General features: G+C 42.7%; 1 protein-coding gene across 1 annotated transcript in view; it reads left to right on the top strand.

Annotated features, from left to right (window-relative positions):
* Nucleotides 1-23467, top strand: part of CCDC146 (coiled-coil domain containing 146) — a 122704-nt gene that overhangs the window by 6930 nt on the left and 92307 nt on the right. Inside the window, exon 2 of the mRNA XM_034765982.1 lies at nt 11221-11388. Coding sequence (XP_034621873.1) covers nt 11233-11388 — 156 coding nt within the window. The 5' untranslated portion in view covers nt 11221-11232. The remainder of the gene's footprint in view (nt 1-11220; nt 11389-23467) is intronic.

The following is a 23467-nucleotide window of genomic DNA, read 5'->3' as shown; positions in this document are numbered from 1 at the left end:
CCCCACCCCCTATCTGTCCCCTGGCAAACCCCTGGGACTCCAATGCCTATCCAACCGCTGCCTGTTCCCTGACTGCCCCCCCCGAACCTCCACCCCATCCAACCCCCCAACCCCCTTACCGTGCCACTCAGACCAGCGTGTCTGGCTCCACGCAGCACCAGACACACTGCTGCATACATGCTGCCGTGCTCCCCCGCGGAGCCACAGCCCCCTTCCCACACCGCCAGCACCTGCCTTCCAGATTTGAACACCTCAAAATTCAGGAGTGCTCAAGCTCAGTTTGGGCAGCTGTTACTTCATTTCTCCCAAATCAAATATACTGATCCACTGTAACTTGCTGTAGAAAAAGTAGGATAAAATTGAGCAAGAAATGCTTCCCAGTGGTTATTAGGACTGGAATTGCTCTTTTCAACAGCCATTGCCTTTTTGTTTGCTTGTTTGTTTAAAAGGAAGACAGTGATATTCCATTGGCAAATTCCCCATAAAAAGAAAGAGTGGAACAAAAGAATAATAAAGGCACCTGAATTTTTCCTCATTTATGTAGGACAGTCTTATAATATGCATCCAGATATCCTCCAGTCACACAAGCTGAAAATTGTTCCACTTTACTGCAGTTCTGTAACCATATGGGAACCAATCCTGTCTGTGTTCTGTGCACATCTAAAATTCCTGCTGAATGACCTGCCATGGGAGCGAGTTACCACTGACCCAGGGCTGCGGTGGAAGGAGGGTGCAGGTGGGGGGGGAAGAGCCCAGGGCTGGGGCGGCAGGAGGTGTGTGTGGGGGGCAATGGTGCGGAGGGCTGGGGCAGTGGGGGGGTGCAGTGAGGAGCCCAGGGCTGGGACGGGGGGGGCAGCCAAAAATTTTTTTGCTTGGGGCGGCAAAAAACCTAGAGCCGGCCCTGTTCTCAACATACATCTTTCTGTAATTCAGTTTCTAAATTTGAAGAATGAAAGTTTAAAGGGACTGTCAATTCTATTTAATTTGGCAGTTCTTCTATGAAGAGAGAGAGTGTATAAATATGGTACCTTCTTAAGCAGCAGATCTGCTCCATCTGCATATACAGGGTCTTATCTTATTTGAGTATCTGCAATAAGATTATACTGTTTTTCACTCCTGTTAGTCCTGCAAAAATTAACACAGCTAGGCAGGGCCAGCGCAACCCATTAGGCGACCTAGGCAGTCGCCTAGGGTGCTACAATTTGGGGGGCAGCAACCACGGCGGTATTTCGGCGGCAGGACCTTCCGCCGCCTCTGTGGGGGGTGGCATTTCGGGGCAGGACCTTCCGCCACCTAGGGCAGCAGAAAAGCTGGCGGTGCTCCTGCAGCTAGGAGAGAAAGAGCTTGATTCCATTCTGATTTATCCACAGAACTCTTTACTAAAGGGGTCTTATGGTTAAGGCATTGAACTTGGACTCAGGATCTGGGTTCAGTTCTTGACTGCTAAAGACCTTTCGATGTGGCCTTGGGTAAGTCACTTATGACTCAATACTGCAAACTGCTCCATTGACTGGACCTCTGTGTGACTTCATTGGAGATCAAAAGTGTGTTTGTCTTGCAGTTCTCAGTGCAAGATCAAGGCGTTGGCCTCTTTAGGTAAGTCTACACTGCAACTGGGAGCAAACCTCCCTGCTTGGGTAGATAGACTGACGCTAGCAGGGCTTGAGCTATTGCTAGTGGTGCTCCAACTATCAGGCTAACAATTGCAGTATGGACATTGCAGCCTGGTCTGGAGCTAGACTTGAGTGCTCAAGTCTCCATGTCCATATTGCTATTTTTAGCACGATAGCTTGATCCCAAGGCTCTCTACCCAGGCTGGGAGGCAAAACTGCATCTGCAGTGCACATCTGTATTCTGAAAACATTCCAAAACTGTAGAACCATTGTGTAAGTTTGTAACTCGTTCCAAGTTTCATTTCTATTTGAATTAGACATTTCACTTTTTAGATATTGGAATACAATGTTACTTCTCTGCTTTGCATTGTGACCCTAAAGTCTAGTATCTCCCAAGGTACTTTTTAATTCCAGTATTTGGGAAGCAATTGATGTATTAATTATAAATTTATATTAGGTCCATGGAGAATGGCATATGTCTTTATTACAGTACAAACTGCTTCCATTTTAAAAGCAACATAGCTTTGTTAGTTCTTCCCCCCTGAATAGTTTAGACCAGCAGTTCTCAACCAGGGGCCGGAGGCCCCGTGGGAGGCTGCAAGCAGGTTGCAGGGGGTCCACCAAGCAGGGTTGGCATTAGACTCACTGGGGTCCAGGGCAGAAAGCTGAAGCCCCGAGCCCTGTCACCCAGGGCTGAAGCTGAAGCCTGAGCAACTTAGCTTCATGGGCATGGGGCCCCGGAGAACTGCCCTGCTTGCTACCCCCTAACACTTGCCCTGGCTTTTATATGTAGAAAAACAGTTGTTGTGGCACAGGTGGGCTGTGGAGTTTTTATAGCCTATTCAGGGGGCCTCAGAAAGAAAAAGGTTGAGAACCCCCGGTTTAGATAGTGTAACTGCAACCTACAGTGTGAATGCCATATATCAACACACACTTCCACACACATGGATTCTTCATCTCTGTTTAGAATTTCTTCCTTGTAGCCTTTGTTTCTTTTTCTTAAAATCTTTCAGCATGGCTTAGAGACCTGAACAAAACAGCAGCAACATTGAGATAATAAACATATTTAGCAATTTTAACATTTTGTTGATGAAAATTATTTTATTTATCAACATGTGTATATGTTTATGCACAATATTTCCTGGATTCAGTCTTGGCATCTGTGCTGTTTACATTGGTCTCACAATGTTTTGACTCCTCCAGGAGACAATCAAATTGTTTTTTTCCCATTAGCAAATATAGTTGCTTAAATCTATCAGTAAAAGTCAAAACATCCTTGAAGGAATTCCAAACAGCACTAAAAGCAGGCTTAAATTTTACCATTCAAAGATTTCACTGCCCTAAGAGACCACCGTACCTTTCATTAGCCAAATGTAAATGATACAACACTTTTGTGTTTGTTTTTTTCCCCCGACAACGGTTCTCAAAAAAGGGCAGGGGCTATTTTCTCAAGACTTGGCACTCTGGTTTTTGAGTTGGAAGATACTGGAATTTTTATCTGAGAGTTCTAAATTGTGCTATTTCAAATAGTGATTTGGAACCCACTCAGAAAGAAAATTATGTTTATCTATTTTACTTCAATTTAATCCTGACTTCTGTCATTTTATTATAAACAATTTTAGGTTAGGAAAAAACAATTCATTACATACTACATTGTAGGTTTGAGGGAATGGCAAGCTAGGCTAATTTGTGGGTGGGTTCCACCTAGCACAACTAATTTGGCCTGTGCTAGTACTCAGTGCTGCAACAGAATGTCAAGTTCTCTGCACAGCAGTTACTGCCATTGTGAAGCAGATGAAAATATAGTCTTACCTGAATTTACTTCTGTTGACAAAACACAGAAAGGTGTATAAGAGGACAGAGCACAAAGTGAACCTTTACAGAAGGCCACAATCTGTCCTTGAGAATGTTTGGAGCTATAAAAGACAAAATGGTGGTAAAACTACAGCAGCCTGGCAATCAGTGGGGCAAGAGCTGAGATAATATGCTGTGTCACTGAGAGTGTGGAGAACAGCAGCTGCATCCTAAAGCCTCATTTTGTAGCTAGTTACAATCCAAAATATGAAATTATAGCTTCTATATAAAGTTTGACTGTGTTACATTGAATGCTAACTGTTCATTTCAAAATATGATGGTGTAAGCACCAAAGCAGTTCAGTTACTGTGTGTCATGCTACAGCACCATGAGTGGCTAAAAAGTCCAGTACCCAAGTGACAGTCCTTGCCATAGATAATGCACATGTAAAGTGCGGGGCCAGAGGTTGAAGCCAAATTACTACTAGCTCTCGAGACCTGCTGCCTTTTTCTCTGTGCTCTCTTCTCTTTTTTTCCTCTCTCAACCACCTCTCTTCAACCTCTGACTCCCTGGTGCAGCACAGTCCTCCACTATAGCCTATTGCTAGTAGCATCTTTCCAGATTGTGCTGTCAATGTTGAAAGTTTTCGAGTCCCTCTTGCATATGTCCTTGAACCGAGCCTAGATCAGCCCAGTGGCTTTGGAGCAGCCACATGCTCTTTATATAGGAGATACTTTACATAATGGCAAAAATTGACACTTGTGGGTGCTTTGCAAATGTGGTACAAATATGAGCCTTATTGTGTCATGTAATAATTTAAAATTGTAAATTAAAGTAAAATTGAGAGGCAGGGTAACCCTGTGGTTAAGGCACTAGTCTCAGGTTCCATAGATCTGGGTTCATTTCTCAGTTTTGTCATAGATTTTCTATATAACCTTGGGTAAATTACTTAATCTCTCTGTGCCTCTATTCCCCATCTATAAAATGGGGGTAATAGTACTTTCTGTGTCTGTCTTGTCTTTTAGGGGCAGTCACTGTCTCATACTATCTGTTGTACAGAACCAAGCAGGATGATCTCTACAGTCTTGGTTGGGGCCTCTAGTTACCTAGAGTATTGTAGAGCTGGCTCCCACTTATGCAAGAAACTTGGTGATCTCCATTCGTAAAACAGAACATTTATAAAGATGGGATTTTGCCAAATACAAGAGGAGGAATGTAATGCAGACAGATTCTCAGATCTTTATTCACTCCTGACTTGGGCTAAATACCTTTTTATTTTATCACTATTTGTTAACTATTATTGAACTCTTCACAGTGTTTTATGATAGAGTGTGTGTGACTGGCATCCCGGGGGAGCCAACTGAAGTCACTCAATTAGGGTGAACTGCAAAAAATATGGCAGGCAATCCCCCAAGCTGGTGGATATTCCAATAGTTAGATTTACCAAGCCAGCACAAAACAGCTCCTATTACACCTCACTGATTACTCAGAAGCCAACAACACAGTTCCCGTAAAGTAACCCAACCTCAGACCTCCACCTAGACACCCAAGTCAAATATGATGAGGATTAATGAAAAAATCTTACTCATCATATAAAAAAGGTTCTACCAATCCCAAAGGATCAGACACATTATCCCCTAGGTTAATGAATATTCTAGATCTTACCCAAATACATGCTTACAGCCAATTCTTATTAACTAAACTAACATTTATTAAAAAAGAAAAGAGAATATAGGTTAAAAGATAATATACATACAGACATGAGTTCAATTCTTGAGGTTCCGATTCATAGCAAAGATGGTGAGCTTTGTAGATGCAAAGAGATCTTTCAGAAATAGTTTCTAGGTTATAGTCCAATGTTTATATTCAGGGTGATCCAGTCAGAACTAGGTCTCAGTCCTTATGGCTTAGACTTCCCCTGCATGAAATCTCAAGCAGATCTGAAATAAAAGGGGTCAGGATCCAAGGGTCTTTTATGCAGTTTTCTAGCATCCACTTGACCATACAATCCTGGGTAAACAATAAGCTTTTGATGTAACCTTCTGTTTCCTAAACCTCACCAGTAATTAACTACATGGATTAACATAAAATAATTTTAAAGTTTGAGATAAACTGCTTAATGGATAAGAGACACATAGACGATGACATTATTGCAGCCAAAATTCATCTAAATGTTAATATTCCCTTTTGATCTCTTAATCAATAGCTGTAGTGACAGACAGGAACTGTCTGTTTACATGGCTAGCAGATACAAGTAAACACACACAATTACAGGTTTCAGAGTAGCAGCCGTGTTAGTCTGTATCCGCAAAAAGAACAGGAGTACTTGTGGCACCTTAGAGACTAACAAATTTATTAGAGCATAAGCTTTCGTGGACTACAGCCCACTTCTTCGATGCATCCGAAGAAGTGGGCTGTAGTCCACGAAAGCTTATGCTCTAATAAATTTGTTAGTCTCTNAAAAGAACAGGAGTACTTGTGGCACCTTAGAGACTAACAAATTTATTAGAGCATAAGCTTTCGTGGACTACAGCCCACTTCTTCGATGCATCCGAAGAAGTGGGCTGTAGTCCACGAAAGCTTATGCTCTAATAAATTTGTTAGTCTCTAAGGTGCCACAAGTACTCCTGTTCTTTTTGCACACACAATTAGTATCACTTCTAACGACATAGGCTAGAACTTTTAAATGAAAACCTATCTAGCATCAAATGGCCCTAATTACCATTCACATACCTGTCTAAATGACTTTAAAGGTTGGCTTTGGGTTATTTAGCCTGCCAGCTGTTTAACCCTTTCTGGCCCTGTGTTACACTTTATTTAAGATTCATTGCAATTATATAATAGTGGTAACAATAATGATTTGCATGGTTATATTTTAATTAGACAACATCACAGCATGTATGGAAGATATAATAACTTTTTGATGTTATTACTTACAACGACCTCTGTCAAGGCTCCTTCCCCACTCTGAACTTTAAGGTACAGATGTGGGGACCTGCATGAAAACTTCTAAGCTTAACTACCAGCTTAGATCTGGTCCACTGCCACCACTCTCAATTTGCTAATTCCCTTCCCTGGGTAGCCTTGAGAGACTCTTCACCAATTCCCCGGTGAATACAGATCCAAACCCCTTGGATCTTAAAACAAGAAGAAATTAACCATCCCCCCTCCTTTCTCCCACCAACTCCTAGTAGATCAAGATCCAACCCCCTTGGATCTAAAAACAAGGAAAAATCAATCAGGTTCTTAAAAAGAAGGCTTTTAATTAAAGAAAAAGGTAAAAATCATCTCTGTAAAATCAGGATTAAAAAAAATAACTTTACAGGGTAATCAGACTTAAAGAGACCAGAGGAACCCCCTCTAGCCTTAGGTTCAAAGTTACAGCAAACAGAGGTAAACACCCTAGCAAAAAGTACATTTACAAGTTGAGAAAACAAAGATAAAACTAACACACCTTGCCTGGCTGTACTTACAAGTTTGAAATATGAGAGACTTGTTCAGAAAGATTTGGAGAGCCTGGATTGATGTCTGGTCCCTCTTAGTCCCAAGAGGGAACTCCCCCAAAACAAAGAGCACAAACAAAAGCCTTCCCCCCACCAAAATTTGAAAGTATCTTGTCCCCTTATTGGTCCTTTGGGTCAGGTGTCAGCCAGGTTACCTGAGCTTCTTAACCCTTTACAGGTAAAAGGATTTTGGAGTCTCTGGCCAGGAGGGATTTTATAGTATTGTACACAGGAGGGCTGTTACCCTTCCCTTTATAGTTATGACAACCTCCTTAAAAGCCACTTCTTCCAGAAATCTTTCCTACCCCCTTCTTTTCTTCAGTAATTTGCCAACTTTCTCCCTTTTCTCAGCAATTGTGCTGTTTTCATGTTTTGTAATTTGGGGCATGATGTTGCAAACACTTATGAACATGAATAACTAACTCACATGAGTAATACCATTAGACCAGATAATGCCCCCAAGATCCACCTATGTAGGGTTCCCTTTCTGTGCAGATGTCTCCTTCCAATGTAAGAGGATTGGGAAGGTCCGGAGTAGAGATGGGCAATTTCATGCTGGATGGGAGGAGAGGGGAACACACATCTTATCCCTTGACTAGTCCTAAGAAAGTTCAAATAAAAGGTAATCTTGGCTGTAAGAGCCTATCCACAGTAGAGATTTCTTCCATTAGGGGTATCCTTGGGTAGCCATAACTAGGGAGAGCCCCTGGTTTCAACTACTTTGGAGATACACTACCAAACAAGAGTGCCACCAGAAATAAAGGGACAATGTAAAGGCACACTGTCTTTGTGGGGCCAGGCGGTAGGGTTGCCAACTTTCTACTCACACAAAACCAAACACCCTTGCCCTGCCCCTCCTCTGAGGTCCTGCCCATGTCCCACCCCTTCACTGAGGCCCCACCCCCACTCACTCCATCCCACCCCCTCACCTGTTACTTGCTCTCCCCACCCTCACTCACTCATTTTCACTGGGCTGGCTCAGGGGGCTGGGGTGCAGGAGGGGGTGAGGACTCTGGTGGGGGGGTGCAGGCTCCAGGGTGGGGCCAGAAATGAGGGTTTTGAGGTGCAGGAGGGAGCACCAGGCTGGGGGGTTCGGCTGAGGGGTTTGGAGTATGGGAGGAGGCTCCGGGCTAAGGCAGGGGGTTGGGGTGTGGGGGTGGGGGGAGTGAGGGCTCTGATATGGGGCTGGGGCTGATGGATTTTGGGTGCAGGAGGGTGCTCTAGGCTGGGACCAAGGAGTTTGGAGGGCGGGAGGGGGCGCTGGTGCAGGGGGTGCGAGGGCTCTGGATAGCAGTGCAGACTCTGGGGCCTGGGATGAGGGGTTTGAGATTCAGGAGGGTGCTCCTGGCTAGGACTGAAGGGTTCAGAGGGTGGGAGGGGGATCAGGGCTGGGACAGAGGGTTGGGTCGTGGCGGGGTGGGGAGTGAGGGCTATGGCTGGGGGTGTGGGCTCTGGGGCGGAGAACCTGTTTTCTGTCACAGGCCATTAACCCCCAGAAACCAGGGCTTTGGGGTGGAGCCTGGAGCTGGAGCAGGGAGCAGCTCCGGAGCAGTGGAGCTGCAGGTTTTTGCCTGGAGCTGAAGCGGAGCCGGAGCACAGCTCCAAAGCCCTGCCAGAAACCCACCTAGGGGGCGCAGAGGCTCGGGGCTTCCCCCCACAGTGAGATGAGTAGGCCCAGTGACTCGCGCCCTGCAAGGAGGCGCCGAGACTCAGGTTTCCCAAACCCTGCTTACGCGTAGGAGCCAGGAGGGACATACTGGCTGCTTCCCAGGAGCCCGTGGAGCAGAGGCTAGCAGGGAGCCTGTCAGCCGTGCTGCGCAGCGCCACCAACTGGACAATCAATGGCCCGGCCAGCAGTGCTGACCAAAGCCGCCAGGATCCCTTTTCGACAGGTGTTCCTGTCAAAAACCGGACACGTGGTCACCCTAGGGCGGCCCTGGACTTTTGTGGTTCTGTAGGATTTGTTTGGTTTAGGGATGATCCTGCACCTCTCCAGCAGAAAAATGTGAGGGGAAACTTCAAGAAATCTTCCAATTTTTCCTCTTTCTTAACATTCTGCTAGAAGTTTTACTGAGGGAGAGGCCATGCCAGCACATTGAATTCAGTGGAACTGCTTACACAAGCAAGTGGTTTTGAAACAAGTCCCTTAGGTTGTAAACTATTCAGAGAGGGAATGTGTTTAACTGTGGTAACATGATCACTGTAATTCAGTTCATGTATTTGGTGTTTTTTTTTTGCTGGTCCTTTAATTATCATGATTAATTGTTGCTATTTGAGGTGTTACTCACTACATAAGAATTCCTGTATGGACAAGATCATAGAATCATAGAATATTAGGGTTGGAAGAGACCTCAGGAGGTCATCTAGTCCAATCCCCTGCTCAAAGCGGAACCAACACCAACTAAATCATGGTCTGGGGCGGAGATAATGTAATGTTTTTAGTATTTGTGTCCTGTTTGTAAATTTCATGACCCTGTGAGGGAAGATCTGTTTACAGGTCTGTCACATCTTACGCGCATTTAACATGTGCGATTTCAACTTTACGCGGTCAGCAAAAGCAAAAAAAAAAAAAAAAAGAGAAAAACAACAATTTTAATACTATACCTGTAGTGCGGGCGATTTTGCCCGCCATTGAACTCAATGGGGTTTTGGCTATACGCGGTTTTCGCTTTACGCACTAACCGCGGAACGGAACCCTCGTGTAAGATGAGACAGACCTGTATATTGACTTGAGGGTGATACTAAAGCTCCATGGATGTATGTAATATTTTGAGCCCTAAACAGTAAGCTCTCTGGGGCAAGATTGCCTTCTTATATTGTGTTTGTATGGTACCTATAATGGGCCCCCATAGGAGCTACTTTAGTACAAAAAATAATCTGACTTTATTCTGCTGAATATATGTACATTACAGAAAAACAATTAAAATCTAACATGGAAAAAATATGAACAGGTCACAAAATAGTAAGATGTGATTATAAAATGTATTTAGAGAGAGACTCCTCTTTAACACATACTAATTCCTTCACTACAGAAAAATAAATGTAATTAATTGAGTCTTGACAAAAATCTCAATGACAATTTTTTTCTCAGTTATCTGATTCACTGGAGTCAAACTCCTCCCAGTATTCACCATCAGCCAAATAGAGCGTACTTTGTGACTCAAACCAATAAAATCTCTTCCTACAGCTCAGGAGGAAACAAACTTCTGAAAAACCTCTTGAATTATAGCAATCTGAATCAAAGTGTTAGTCTATACTATAAAGACTTTGCTGGTATAACTACACCAGCAAAGCTGCACAGCATATACCAGTAAAAGGACCTAAACCATCTCCTCAGACAACAATCTGTACCAGGGGTCAGCAACCTTTCAGAAGTGGTGTGCCGAGTCTTCATTTACTCACTCTAATTTAAGGTTTCGTGTGCCAGTAATACATTTTAATGTTTTTAAAAGGTCTCTTTCTATAAGTCTATAATGTATAGCTAAACTTTTGTTGAATGTAAAGTAAATAAGGTTTTTTAAATGTTTAAGAAGCTTCGTTTAAAATTAAAATGAAGAGCCCCCCAGACTGGTGGCCAGGACCCGGGCAGTGTGAGTGCCACTGAAAGTCAGCTCGCGTGCCAGCTTTGGCACATGTGCCATGGGTTGCCTACCCTGATCTATACCATTAAAAGGACTCTTTGCCACTATACATTTTATTTACAAAGATGGTTTTGCTTGCATAGCTGTACTGATTGGGGTGTGATTTTTGTCTCCCTCTTCACTTCTAGCCAACATAGCTATTTTGGTAAAATTTGTAAATCTGGCCTACAAATGCCTTTCCACCACCTCAAATCACTTGGAGGTGAGGGCTCTTTGCACTTTATAGGATGATGCCAATAAAGAGGTGCAGGTATAGCTCTCAAAACATTTGACTCTGACTGTGCTGTAGGGAGGATTGTCTTCTATCTTTCTATCTACAGAATTATAGTGTAACTAAACCATTAGATGGGTTTTATAGCATTTATACAATAGAGTGGGACACAGTCTCGTTACAGCTTTCATTAAGGCAAACCTCTGAAAGCGATCATTGTGTGGTTTTCTTTATTTGAACACAGGTCTCATTCCAACTCATATCTTTTTGTTTTCTTCATCTCTTGCATATAGGGTTGCCAACCCTCCAGGAATTAAAGATTAACCTTTAATGAAAGATTGTCATGTGATGAAACCTCCAGGAATAAACCCAATCAAAATTGGCAACCCTACTTGCATAGCGTGTGTGTTTCTAAAGATCTATAAATGCTGAATATTGGTATTTTTATTACTTCACAGAATTTTGAAAAAATGAGTGATGCTGGTGAAGAAAGTTCCAGTTCCAGTGACTCAGAACCAGAAACAGAGAAAGCGGAGCCTATTTATGCCATAGCTCCATCAATTAATATCCAAGATGAGGGATCCATTGATGTAGCTGCAAGTCCTGCATTTCAGTACCTCGATGAGGTACTGTATACCAAGCTTTCTATAATACAAGTGTTAATAGTTAGTCTGAAATCCAGCAACTGTTGGTAGCAACTGAAAGTTGTTACCATTTTTTGCTGTTTGGCCTATATGAAATGAGTTGGTGATCTTCTCAGTTTCCTAATGGATAGGGACCCACATCACAAAAACAACCACAACAAGAAGATCTGGTGTTGGCAATTTTGGCAGAGATGTCAAGGATTAATGGGAGATGGAGACAGATTTGCCCTCCATAATAAAGATGGTGTCTTACGGTCAGAGTTGTTTGGGCTGGAGAAAGCTTGCACTGCAGTTGCCCATGCTGAACTTCTTCTGTGAGTTAAGAGGACTTCATTCTCCAGCGCTGCAAATCTAGTACTTTTTACAATAATTATTTTTACTTTAGAGAAGAAGTTATTAAACTTAGAATAGTCTTCAATAAGGTGAAATAACCATACAATAAATCACAAAGCATTAATTTTACTTTTACAGATGATGCAGCTGACAGCCCCAGTGGTAGTCTGCCTTCTTTCTTCCCTAACCATTGGAGGACAGGGACCACAGAGCTGTCTGGCTATCTTACAAAATTAGAACATGCGTAGGGGGCATATATCTTGCAGGATGGAATGCACACGCAATAGTATTTCTTTGTAGGTAGGGAGACCATGGACATGGTCTTGAGGAGGCTGTGAATGGTGCTGTTTTATTTTTATGCTATGTAATTATTTTTGCAGCTAAAATGATAATTTTCACAAAGGCTGCAGGGGCGAGAGGAAAGCTACAGTTAAAAAGCATCACAGGCACTGTGAGCTGCTAGTGGTAGCAGAAGCCATTTGGAGCAAAGCAGCTTTGCAGGGCTGCCTGCATTAAAGGAACTGTTAGATATTTAATTAAAATGTTTAGAGTAATAACTTGACAGTGCTTTCTGTTAATTTGGTAATAATCATATCCTGGATTAATAAACCCTTTGGTCTTCAACCTCAGCGTTCATTTACAATAAATATAAATACAACATCTTCTGAGTTTAATGAGCCCAAGATAAAGTAGTTACTTTATAAACAGGAAACACACTCAAAGCTATCATAAACTCAAGGTACCACAGTACATGACAATCTCCTAGATACTCAATTCAGTTCAAAAGGGATCCCTTAATCCCCGGTATTTCTTTAAATTGACAGCCTGAAGTAACAGCTCCAGAATGAGCTTCACAACTGCCTTCTCAGTACTATGAACCTGCCTAAAGCTCAGTCACATAGATCCATATTGATGAAGATGAAACTAAAACTGTAACATAGCTAACTGACCTTTTGGGGGATGAGGTACAGAGCTGCTGGGAGAGGTAAATGCACTTGCAAATTAGAAATAGGACAGTAATTCCAAAATTCTCAGTTATTTCAACTTGTGCTCAGATTTACATGGAGAATACAACTCATGATGAAAGGTAAAAAATTATGGATTTACCTATAACTGGTCCCTAATGATTCTACTTCTTTGAATGAAATGGTCAGAAAAAGCTTGGCAGGAAACAGAATTAGGAAATGAATCTCTTGATTTAGAATTTACTAAGGGCTCAGTCCAGCCCCTTCCCTATAGTAGAGGCCTGTAATGTTAAATATTAACGTATATTCACAGTATAGACTTATGTGATAAAATTATAGGAAATTTCTGCAAATTAGAATTGCTAGAAGTACAGAGAAGGGTAACAAAAATGATTAGGGTATGGAACAGCTTCCATAACAGGAGAGATTAAAAAGATTCGAGCTGTTCAGGTTAGAAAAGAGATGACTAGGGTGAGGGGAGGGGATATGATAGAGGTCTATAAAATCATGAATGTTCTGAACAAAAGGAATAGGGAAGTGTTATTTACCCCTTCATATAACACACGGGGTCACCCAATGAAATTAATAGGCAGCAGGTTGAAAACAAACAAGTAGTACTTTTTCACACAATGTACAGTCAACCCATGGAACTCATGCCAGGGGAATGTTGTGAAGGCCAGAACTATAACTAGGTTCAAAAAAGAATTAGATAAGATCATGGAGGATAGGTCCATCAATGGCTATTAGCCAAGATGGCCAAGGATGCAATCCCAAGCTCTGGGTGTCCCTAAGCCTCTGACTGTCAAAAGTGGGGACTGGACAATATTATTAACCACTTACGCTAAACAATCTGTTCCACCTTGTATTTAGCTGTGACACACAGGGGATGTTTCCCAGACCTGAAGAAGAGCTCTGTGTAAGCTGGAAAGCTTGTTTTTTCTCACTAACAGAAGTTGGTCTAATAAAAGATATTACTTCACCCACCTTGTCTTGCTAATATCCTGGGACCAACACAGCTACAACAACACTGCATATGAAGTTTGGCAAAGTTATAAGCAAGTGAAAACGGGGTCTTATGGGAAGTGCTGGACAACTTTAGTAGGTGGTGCACTTCTAATATTAAACTTGAATACAGAAAACGAGCGTATAAAGTGCATAAGGCATTTGTGAAAGAGCTTTTGCTGTGATTTTTTTAAAAGGAGCTAATAGACTACTTTATTCTCAGTGTAATTTTCAACAATTACTATTTGTACTTTCTTTTTTGGTCAGGCTTTTCATTTCTTAGTCACATTTATTTTCTTCCAATAACATGCATTTGGTTTTGTTCAATGAACTTATGGAGTACTCAGAGATAAAATGTATGACTTCAGTCACAAAGAGGTCTGTGCATAGATGCTGAATTCAATTTCTATGAGTAGCTTTCAAAGTTTTCCACTTGAACGGAAGCAGATTGTCTCTGGTTTACTGGTTAGTCATTTATGCCTATTTAGTAGCAAATACTTTATCAATAGAGACACCTTTCAGTATTTTAACATTTATTTTAGAATATATAGTCCTTTTGGCGGTGAACCTCCTGTTCAACTCCGTCTTGCTTTTCACATGTAAATAGCAGATTGCATGTTTGACTCTTGCTGCACAAAGTATCTCTTCTTATTATTTCGTAACACATTGTGACATTATGTAGCCTGCTTGCAATGGGTAAAAACATTAAAAATGGTTCAAGGGATGAATAAAAGCCACTTAGTCCATCAAGATGTGTTCCTTTTCAGCAAGTTATTTACTACCAAGATTACATCAAGTTGACTAAATAGTTCCACTGCTTTTTCCATTAGCAGTGTTGCGGAGAGGCAGGGGGGGAAGGGGGCTGTTTCATGCATTTGAATCTGATAGATGCATGGAAATGAACATCCAAATGGTGTTTTATTTTATTTTTTTACTGGTGTTGAGTTAAAATGACTGATTGATTGCTTTATGTTTCTACCATTTATTATTGAAATGTTTTTGTAGGTAATCTTCATATCCTGTGAACATTTCCCGAAATCCCATTTTCCTCCTGTGTAAACCAATAGAAATAAATCCTTGGAATCTATTCTCTATGGATTACTTTAATTGGAATCTCTTTTGTATATCATAGCTTATCACTTTAAGTTTTAATAGATATATTTATAGGGCAAATATGTACCCCATGAAATAAACTCCTTTATTGTCATCTTGAATTTGGTTCATTCTAGACCACATTTGTAGAATTTGGCCCTAAAAATAAATAAAATTTACCATGCTTTGATTTAAAGTTACTTGTGCATTATCTAACTTTTTAGATGCCTGAACAATTAAGTAAAATTAACATAATTCTTCCAACAATTAGTTGCAACAAAGAGTTCACTCCAAGTTTACAGTTACCCTCTGCTGTAATAAAAACTTACATACAAAGATACTAGCCTGAATCCATTACCTGACCTATCCTAAAAACAAAATGCTCATCATACCTAACCTGCCTAAGACAAAGGCTTGAATGAACAGATAGGTTTTGCACTATGCCCTCAGGTTTATCTATATTCTTTGTTCATTGCAGCTGATAGCTCAGTAGTTTGAGCATTGGCCTGCTTAACCCAGGGTTGTGAGTTTAATCCTTGAGGGGGGCATTTAGGGATCTGGGGCAAAAATCTCTCTGGGGATTAGTTTTGCTTTGAGCAGGGGGTTGGATTAGATGACCTCCTACAGTCCCTTCCAACCCTGATATTCTATGATTTTCTCATATCTTATACTTTATATTTATATTTTTTGTTTTTTTTTTGTTTGTTTTAAAAAAGGCATCTCAGAATTTATGCTTAAGGCCTTTGTTTACTCTGTGGCAGCAACCCCCAAATTCCACAACAAAGTTAATTTAGTCTGCTGTAAAATACTCTTCATTCCCACCCTGTCTCCCTGCACACTCACATGCACACACACAACAATGGTTCTGAATTGAATTTGTCACTGGTTATTTTCAAGGATTCCCTACACCTCACCTCATCCTTACCGCAATGCCTAATTGTTTTGGGGTTGTTGTCAGATTAAAATTTGTTTGTTGATTTTATTTATTCCTTTTTTATTTATGGACTGTAAAAAGCACCATACGCAGGCTCTGAGTTCTCTGCAAGTTATTCAAAATTACAAACCAAGTACAATTCAGTCAGTTTACTCCATCTGTCAAATGACACCTGATAATGACATATTGGTTCCATTCTTTTGTAAATCCTCCTACCTTTCTCCAAATGCCAGGTGAAATAAATGGGCCCTGCAACATGCCCTGAAAGTCAATAAATATTTTGGATCAGGTGTGGGAGGGCATTCCAGTGCTTGGTCCCTGCCAGCCCAGTTGCTGCCTCTCTCTTATATCAAAGGGGACCTAGAATCAACAATCTGCTGATTATAACTGTGTCAGTCTATCCTGGAAAAAGAGACTGTCTCTTGGGTAGAGTAGTCCCAGACCATTTAGGTCTTCTTAGGTCAAACCAAGATCTTAAAATTTATCTGGAAGCTTACAGGTATCCAGTCTAAGGGTACATCTACACTACAGGGGGGAGTCGATTTAAGATACGCAAATTCAGCTACGTGAATAGCGTAGCTGAATTCGACGTATCGCAGCTGACTTACCCCGCTGTGAGGACGGCGGCAAAATCGACTTCTGCGGCTTTCTGTCGGCGGCGCTTACTCCCACCTCCGCTGGTGGAGTAAGAGCGCCGATTCGGGGATCGATTGTCGCGTCCCGATGGGACGCGATAAATCGATCCCCGAGAGGTCGATTTCTACCCGCCGATTCAGGCGGGTAGTGTAGACCTAGCCTTAGTCCTGGGAACAGATGTCAAGTGTTCTATCTATGAGACACCCGGCTTAAGAAATTGATAGCTGTCTTTTGCACCAGTTCTAGTTTGGCAATGGATGACGGTTGCAACATCTGAGTACAAAAGGTACAAAAGATAACATTATCTACACCTAGATGGAAGGCTTTCACCCCTCAGCTCACAGAGAGCCTAGTAAACTGCCTTCTTAATCCACTGCTGCTACTTGATCTTCAAATGTAATTTTTGATCTAGCTGTACTCTTCAGGTTCTACATTTGCGTAGCTAATGGCAATTGAAAGTCCTTAATCTTAGGGTCAGATATAAGCTCCACCATCTTTTCTGGTTATTTCTTCCATCCTATCAATATTTTGTTTTGATTTAACTTTTACTTCAAATTGAAAATGAAATATAAGTTCATCTGAGAATCTCCAAAGTGATCTTAGACTTTGGTTTTCAGACAAAATATGAACAAATTAAATAAAGATATCCTATCTCCTAGAAGGGATCTTGAAAAGTCATTGAGTCCAGCCCCCTGCCTTCACTAGCAGGACCAAGTACTGATTTTGCCCTAGATCCCTAAGTGGCCCCCTGAAGGATTAAACTTACAACCCCTGGGTTTAGGAGGCCGATGCTCAAACCACTGACCTATCCCTCCTTTAGCTTTAAAGTTGCTTTAGCTTTTCTATTTTCAGGTCTTTGGGATCATTCATAATTCTTTGGACTTAAAGTCACAAATCATTAGCCAATATTCAATTTTTAAAAATAATTTGTCTGTTACAGCCTGTTGTGTGACTAATAGAGAACCCTATTTTCCTTAACTATCATTTTTATTTCATTGTACTATTGTTTCTTCAAAATATATGAATAAGTAGCTAATTTCCTTTGTAAATCACAATTTAAAGCTACTCTCACGCTGTCAATTTCTGTGCCCCTCAGACATATTGGAGTTTTGACAAGTACAGTTTTGCAAGAGGTTGTTTTTTCCAACTTCTGAGAAGCTGTAAACAGGCCTGTTTATGCAAAATAAAGTTAGATCACATTTTTCTAGAAATATTTTGTTACATGTGATTAATGGTGCAATTCCACGGATGATGAAAGTAAATCAGCTGGTAAAAAATGAGTAGCAAAGGCTTATGAAAATATGAATTCAGATGTGAAAAATGAAACATGAATAAAGAAATACTATAGTAAGACCTACCCATATTTGGGTTGACTACATGGATATTTGAAGACCTGAGCTCGGCCCTGTGGATTTACACCTCTACCCCGATATAACATGAATTCAGATATAAAGCGGTAAAGCAGCGCTCCAGGGCGGGGGGGGCCTACGCACTCCGGTGGATCAAAGCAAGTTCGATATAACGCAGTTTCACCTATAACGCGGTAAGATTTTTTGGCTCCCGAGGACAGCGTTATATTGAGGTAGAGGTGTAGTATTTTGGTACCTGCGCTCTATCTACTGCCACTCCAAACTGGCCTTGGCTTTCTGTCATCTCATTATGAACACAGAATTGCTATGTATGAGGAGACCAATAATTTCATGTTTATGATGCTTATTTTCTGTAGCATTTTAACCAATTTACAAATTACAACATGCAACAGGTTCAAACAAAAATCACATGAAAAGCAAAAACTACATCACTTTTTCATGCCAAAATTGAAGTTTAAATATAAAATTCCTCTCTCCTTTTAAAACGAACTGAATGCATGTGACCCTTCTGAGCTCTAGTGGGATGGCATTTTGTAGACCCAGGGATGCAGAGGTAAAAATAGAAGCTGTACCTATCGTATTTCTGCAAGTTCCTGAGGATTTTTTTTTCAAATACACAATTCTGACTCATCTTGAAGAAAAAGATGGAATGAAGGGAAGGTGCCACAACTTCTACTGCATTGTTCACAGAATGTACTTTATGTGGCAACTGCCACAAAATCCTCCTCTCAGAAACAGAAATCCTGTTTTTCTGGAAATCCAGCTGCCTTCCTGTCTGCCATGCCACCTAACTTTTTTCACTGGGCAGGCTTCAGCTGTCTTCTGCCTGACTCTTCCTTACTCTGAAGAGGGAATTCTGACTGTTTTCAGTTCACGTGGTCCACGTAGGTCCTGAATCTGTAGAAGAAGGAAATCTCCAAGAAAGCTTCTATGACCACGCTACTGCAGGCTGGTGACCTCCCCATATCTTTCAAGGTAAAAACTGGAACATACCCCCTACAGCCTATGTGAAGCCCACCTCCTTGGGAACCCAGTCTCCATACCTACTCCCATCTGTATCTATTCCTTCCAAGTGCCTGTCCCCATCCTGTTCCCATCCACTGGTGCTTCCACCCCAACCCCCATCCAGCTTCCCAGTTCCTACCTACTTCCACCCTTTTTCTTCTTTCCCAATTCTGTCTTTTCCATCTTACCAAATGCTGTCTCAAACCTGCTTCTACTGGTGCATTGTCACTATCCCCTTCCATTCATAATTACTAATGCCTGTGCATTTGTCAGCCAGAAGGAGGCAGAAGGCACTTCCCTCTCAGCAGGCCAGTGGCTAAGCAATGTTTTCCCTCAGAGTTTGAATCTCTATTGCTCCATCCTCAGAGATTGATGGACCTGATAGAAGAGATCCTCCACTCAAGAAGGACTTAGATTCTGACTTTAGTCTGCAGTAAATAGTGATCTGCCAATACAGGTGTAATTATCACACTCCCTTTATCCTCATCCAATTGAAAGACAAGGCATAAATTGACAAAATTCCCATGAAACTTTATGGGCATTTTACCCTTTCCAGTGTCAGCTCAAGCTCAAAATGATAGATGGGGCTCGTGCTCATTAATTAAGGGCAATATTGTGGCTTTCACACTGTCAATGAAATCCTGTTTCTGCTGCTTTGGATCCGTGCAGCATGGGAAAAGTTGTCTGACAAGGATTCTTCAGATGGAAGAACTTTTCCATGGTGCATAGACTAGCGATGAATGTAAATTTGTCTTACTTTGAATATATTTTCCTTATTTTTTTTCCTCCACTCAGTGCAGGAGGAAAGGGCAAGACATTAAGGAGCTGGTTACATATTTCTAGTTCTTCAAATATTTGCGTGGATCCCACCGTTTGTGTGTATATGTACAACACAAACAAAACATCTCATAGTAACCCTTCTTTCTCTGCCCTGCACAGATTTAGACTTGGCCCTGGCATGTGTTAGAGCTGCCTAAGAATTACTTTAAACTACACCAGCTGGCAGTGTAGTCCTCAAAGAACCATCCACCCATTGAGAATTGGCAGAGTCCAATGATACATTGAGCAAGCTCCCTGCACTGGATAGGGTGGAATGACATAGAAGCTGGCTACATGCCTGACCAACCTGATTGCCTTCTATGATGAGATAACTGGCTCTGTGGATATGGGGAAAGCAGTGGACGTGATATATCTTGACTTTAGCAAAGCTTTTGATACTGTCTCCCACAGTATTCTTGCCAGCAAGTTAAAGAAGTATGGATTGGATGAATGCACTATAAGGTGGATAGAAAGCTGGCTAGATAATCAGGCTAAATGGGTAGTGATCAATGTCTCGATGTCCAGTTGGCAGCCGGTATCAAGCAGAGTACCCAAAGGGTCAGTCCTGGGGCCAGTTTTGTTCAACATCTTCATTAATGATCTGGATGATGGGATGGATAGCACCCTCAGCAAGTTCGCAGATGACACTAAGATGGAGGGAGAGGTAGATATGCTGTAGGGTAGGGATAGGGTCCAGAGTGACCTAGACAAATTGGAGGATTGGGCCAAAAGAAATGTGCTGAGTTTCAACAAGGACAAGTGCAGAATCCTGCACTTAGCATGGAAGAATCCCATGCACTGCTACAGGCTGGGGACCAACTTGCTAAGTGGTAATTCTACAGAAAAGGGACCTGGGGATTTCAGTGGACGAGAAGCTGGATATGAGTCAATAGTGTGCCCTTGTTGCCAAGAAGGCTAACAGCATGTTGGGCTGCATTAGTTGGAGCACTGCCAGCAGATTGAGGGAAGTGATTATTCCCCTCTATTTGGCACTGGTGAGGCCACATCTGGAGTATTGTGTCCAGTTTTGGGCCCCCTACAGAAAGGATGTGGACAAATTGGAGACAGTCCATCGGAGGGCAACAAAAATGATTAGGAGGCTGGGGCACATAACCTATGAGGAGAGGCTGAGGGAACTGGGCTTATTTAGTGTGCAGAAGAGAAAAGTGAGGGGAGGATTTGATAGCAGCCTTCAACTACCTGAAGGGGGGGTGGGGTTTAAAAGGGGATGGAGCCAGGCTGTTCTCAGTAGTGGCAGATGACAGAACAAGGAGCAATGGTCTCAAGTTACAGTGGGGGAGTGTCACAGTGTATGCACACCCCGTCCCCCTTTGGGGCAGGGCAGTATCACCGCAGTTAATCTCCCTGGCAGCCCTTGGGCAACCGCAGAATCACCATGGTGGCCCTTGGACACAGGGCAGTACTGCCTAATGGCTAGAGTCATTATGGCGGGGAAAGGTGGGGGCCACCGGGCCCCTACCCAGGACACTAATAGCAACAGAGTGGTCTGTCACTGGGTCAGCGGGGAATCCCACTGAAACATGCTGACCTCACCATGGCGGGAGATACCACTCGCTCACCCTCCCTGGGTCACTTCCTACCGTAGTTCCAGACGCTGCTGTCTGTGTGGCGTATGGGTCTCTGAGCTCATCAGTTTGGACAGTTCTCCAGTGCTCCTTAGGCGCCAGGCCTCCAATCTGGCTCACAGGGTCTCTGGCTCTTGCAGGCAAGGGCTGTGGCAGCTCTTCAGCTGGTGCTCCAGCCAAAGGTCCTTCCCCTCTGGCAGTCAGCCCAGAATGAGCTGGGCTACTCCCGTTTATACTGAGGCAGCAGTTGGAGCATGCCCAGCACGGCCTGGGGGGGGCGGGACTTCCGCCACCCATAGTGTGGGGTTAACCCTTTCTTTTCCAGTGCAGGGTATGCACATCCTGTCACAGGGAGGTCTAGGTTGGATATTAGGAAAAACTATTTCACTAGGAGGGTGGTGAAGCACTGGAATTGGTTACCTAGGGAGGTGGTGGAATCTCCATCCTTAGAGGTTTTTAAGGCCCAGCTTGACAAAGCCCTGGCTGGGATGATTTAGTTCGGGTTGGTCCTGCTTTGAGCAGGGGGTTGCCCTAGATGAGGTCTCTTCCAATCCTAATCTTCTATGATTCTACGTCAGCGTTACTCCAACTGAAAACTCACCTCTCCTAGGGAATCCTCATCTAGTTATATACAGCCGTTATCTGGCCTCTTTGCACTGCCCAAGCGTCACACTGGCCAGTGTAATTCAAAAGATATTTTATAACTACAAAAACCTTTATGCTTTCTTAAGCCAAAATATTTTTAATCTAAATAATAGTGGGTTAAAACCAATATATTGTAAATAACCATATTTTTAAACCCTCTGGGTAATGGCATAATTCTAAAAGTGCTTGTTACCAAACTATATAAAAAAGGGCAAAATACCTAGAAAAATTGCCATTTACATTAACAGTATTATAGGAGAAAAATAATTTTTCTGTTTTGTATATGATGCTGAGTGAAAGTAGTTAGAATAAAAAAATTCTTCTTGCTGTTGATCTATGTACATCTACTTGCTGAAATGTGCTCATCGATGTCTTTTTGCATGGTACCCATGGTAGTGACAACATGTTTCAATAGAAAGTAAAATCTGTGCCTTTTCTATCCAAGCTCTAAAAACCTGACACAGCTGCAGGAAGAATTTTCAAAACATCAGCTTGTCCTGGCACAGTTTACATATCATATGCTTGAAAGACTTCTGGAACAACAGAAAAGCTATATAACTATGTTAGCACAGATAGGAAAGACAGATGTTGCCTTCACCTCCACCCACAGGAATTTAACTACTAATTAAATGAACTTTTTCTGCGCAGTTGAAATGGTCACTGGGGAGCCAGTACAGTGGTGATAATGTGAGCTGACATTTATTGTAAAACCTTTTCGCGGGTGCCCAAAATTAAGCATGGATGGTGGGAAATGCAGTAAGAACTGCAGATTGAATATGGCTACAGTCTGGCCCAAGAAAGATAAACATGGTCAATAGATGTTTTCTTGCTTCTAAAAGGCATCTGATGAATCTGTGAAATGTCACATATACTAACACTGACAGCACTGTATAGGAGCTACTAGTTCAACTGTTTGGTGGGATGGAGTAGGGAGCTTCAGCTTGGTGTACTCTGGATAGTGCTAGTGAGCATGAAGGAAGATCAAGCAAACCTGTTCATTTCACAAAATCATCTTCAGTCACAATACACTGGTGATGGACATGGCATTCACTTCTCTTAGCAGGTGAAATACTTGGATAATATCCAAAGAAAAGGGCAAGTTAAGTTTCTAAATATGTATATGCATAATATATGATGAGCAAAGTGAGGGTTCATCTATTCAAGCATTTGAGGCATCAATTGAAGACTAGCACAAATGAGTCTGGATGGGATTGTGCTACAGATTGTGCTGATCATTTGTTGCTATAGAAAGCTGGAGATTCTGAGAGGTCATGGCCTAGGGTTACCATATCTAGCAAATAAAAAAAGAGGACCCTCCACGGGCCCTGGCCACGCCCATCTCCCCATCCCCAGCCCCACCCCAGCTCCACCCCTTTCCCACCCTAACTCCGCCCCCTCCCCCCTCCCACTCCCAGCCACGCGGAAAGGGCTGCCCGAGTGCTACCGGCTTCACGGTTTGCTGGGCAGCCCCCAGACCCTGCGCCCCCGGCCAGCGCTTCCCCAGCGCAGCTGGAGCCCAGGAGGGGAAGCGCCCAGCCGGGGGCGCAGGGTCTGGAGGCTGCCCGGCAAACCATGAAGCCGGTAGCGCTTGGGCTTCGGGCAGCCCCCTTGCCTCCGGGCACTTCCGCTCCCGGGTTCCGGCGGTGCAGGGTCCGGAGGCATGGGGGCTGCCCA

Source organism: Trachemys scripta, chromosome 1 (genome assembly GCF_013100865.1).
Source record: "Trachemys scripta elegans isolate TJP31775 chromosome 1, CAS_Tse_1.0, whole genome shotgun sequence".
In the NCBI taxonomy this organism is placed as follows: domain Eukaryota; kingdom Metazoa; phylum Chordata; order Testudines; family Emydidae; genus Trachemys; species Trachemys scripta.
This window is presented reverse-complemented; position numbering and strand designations above follow the sequence as displayed.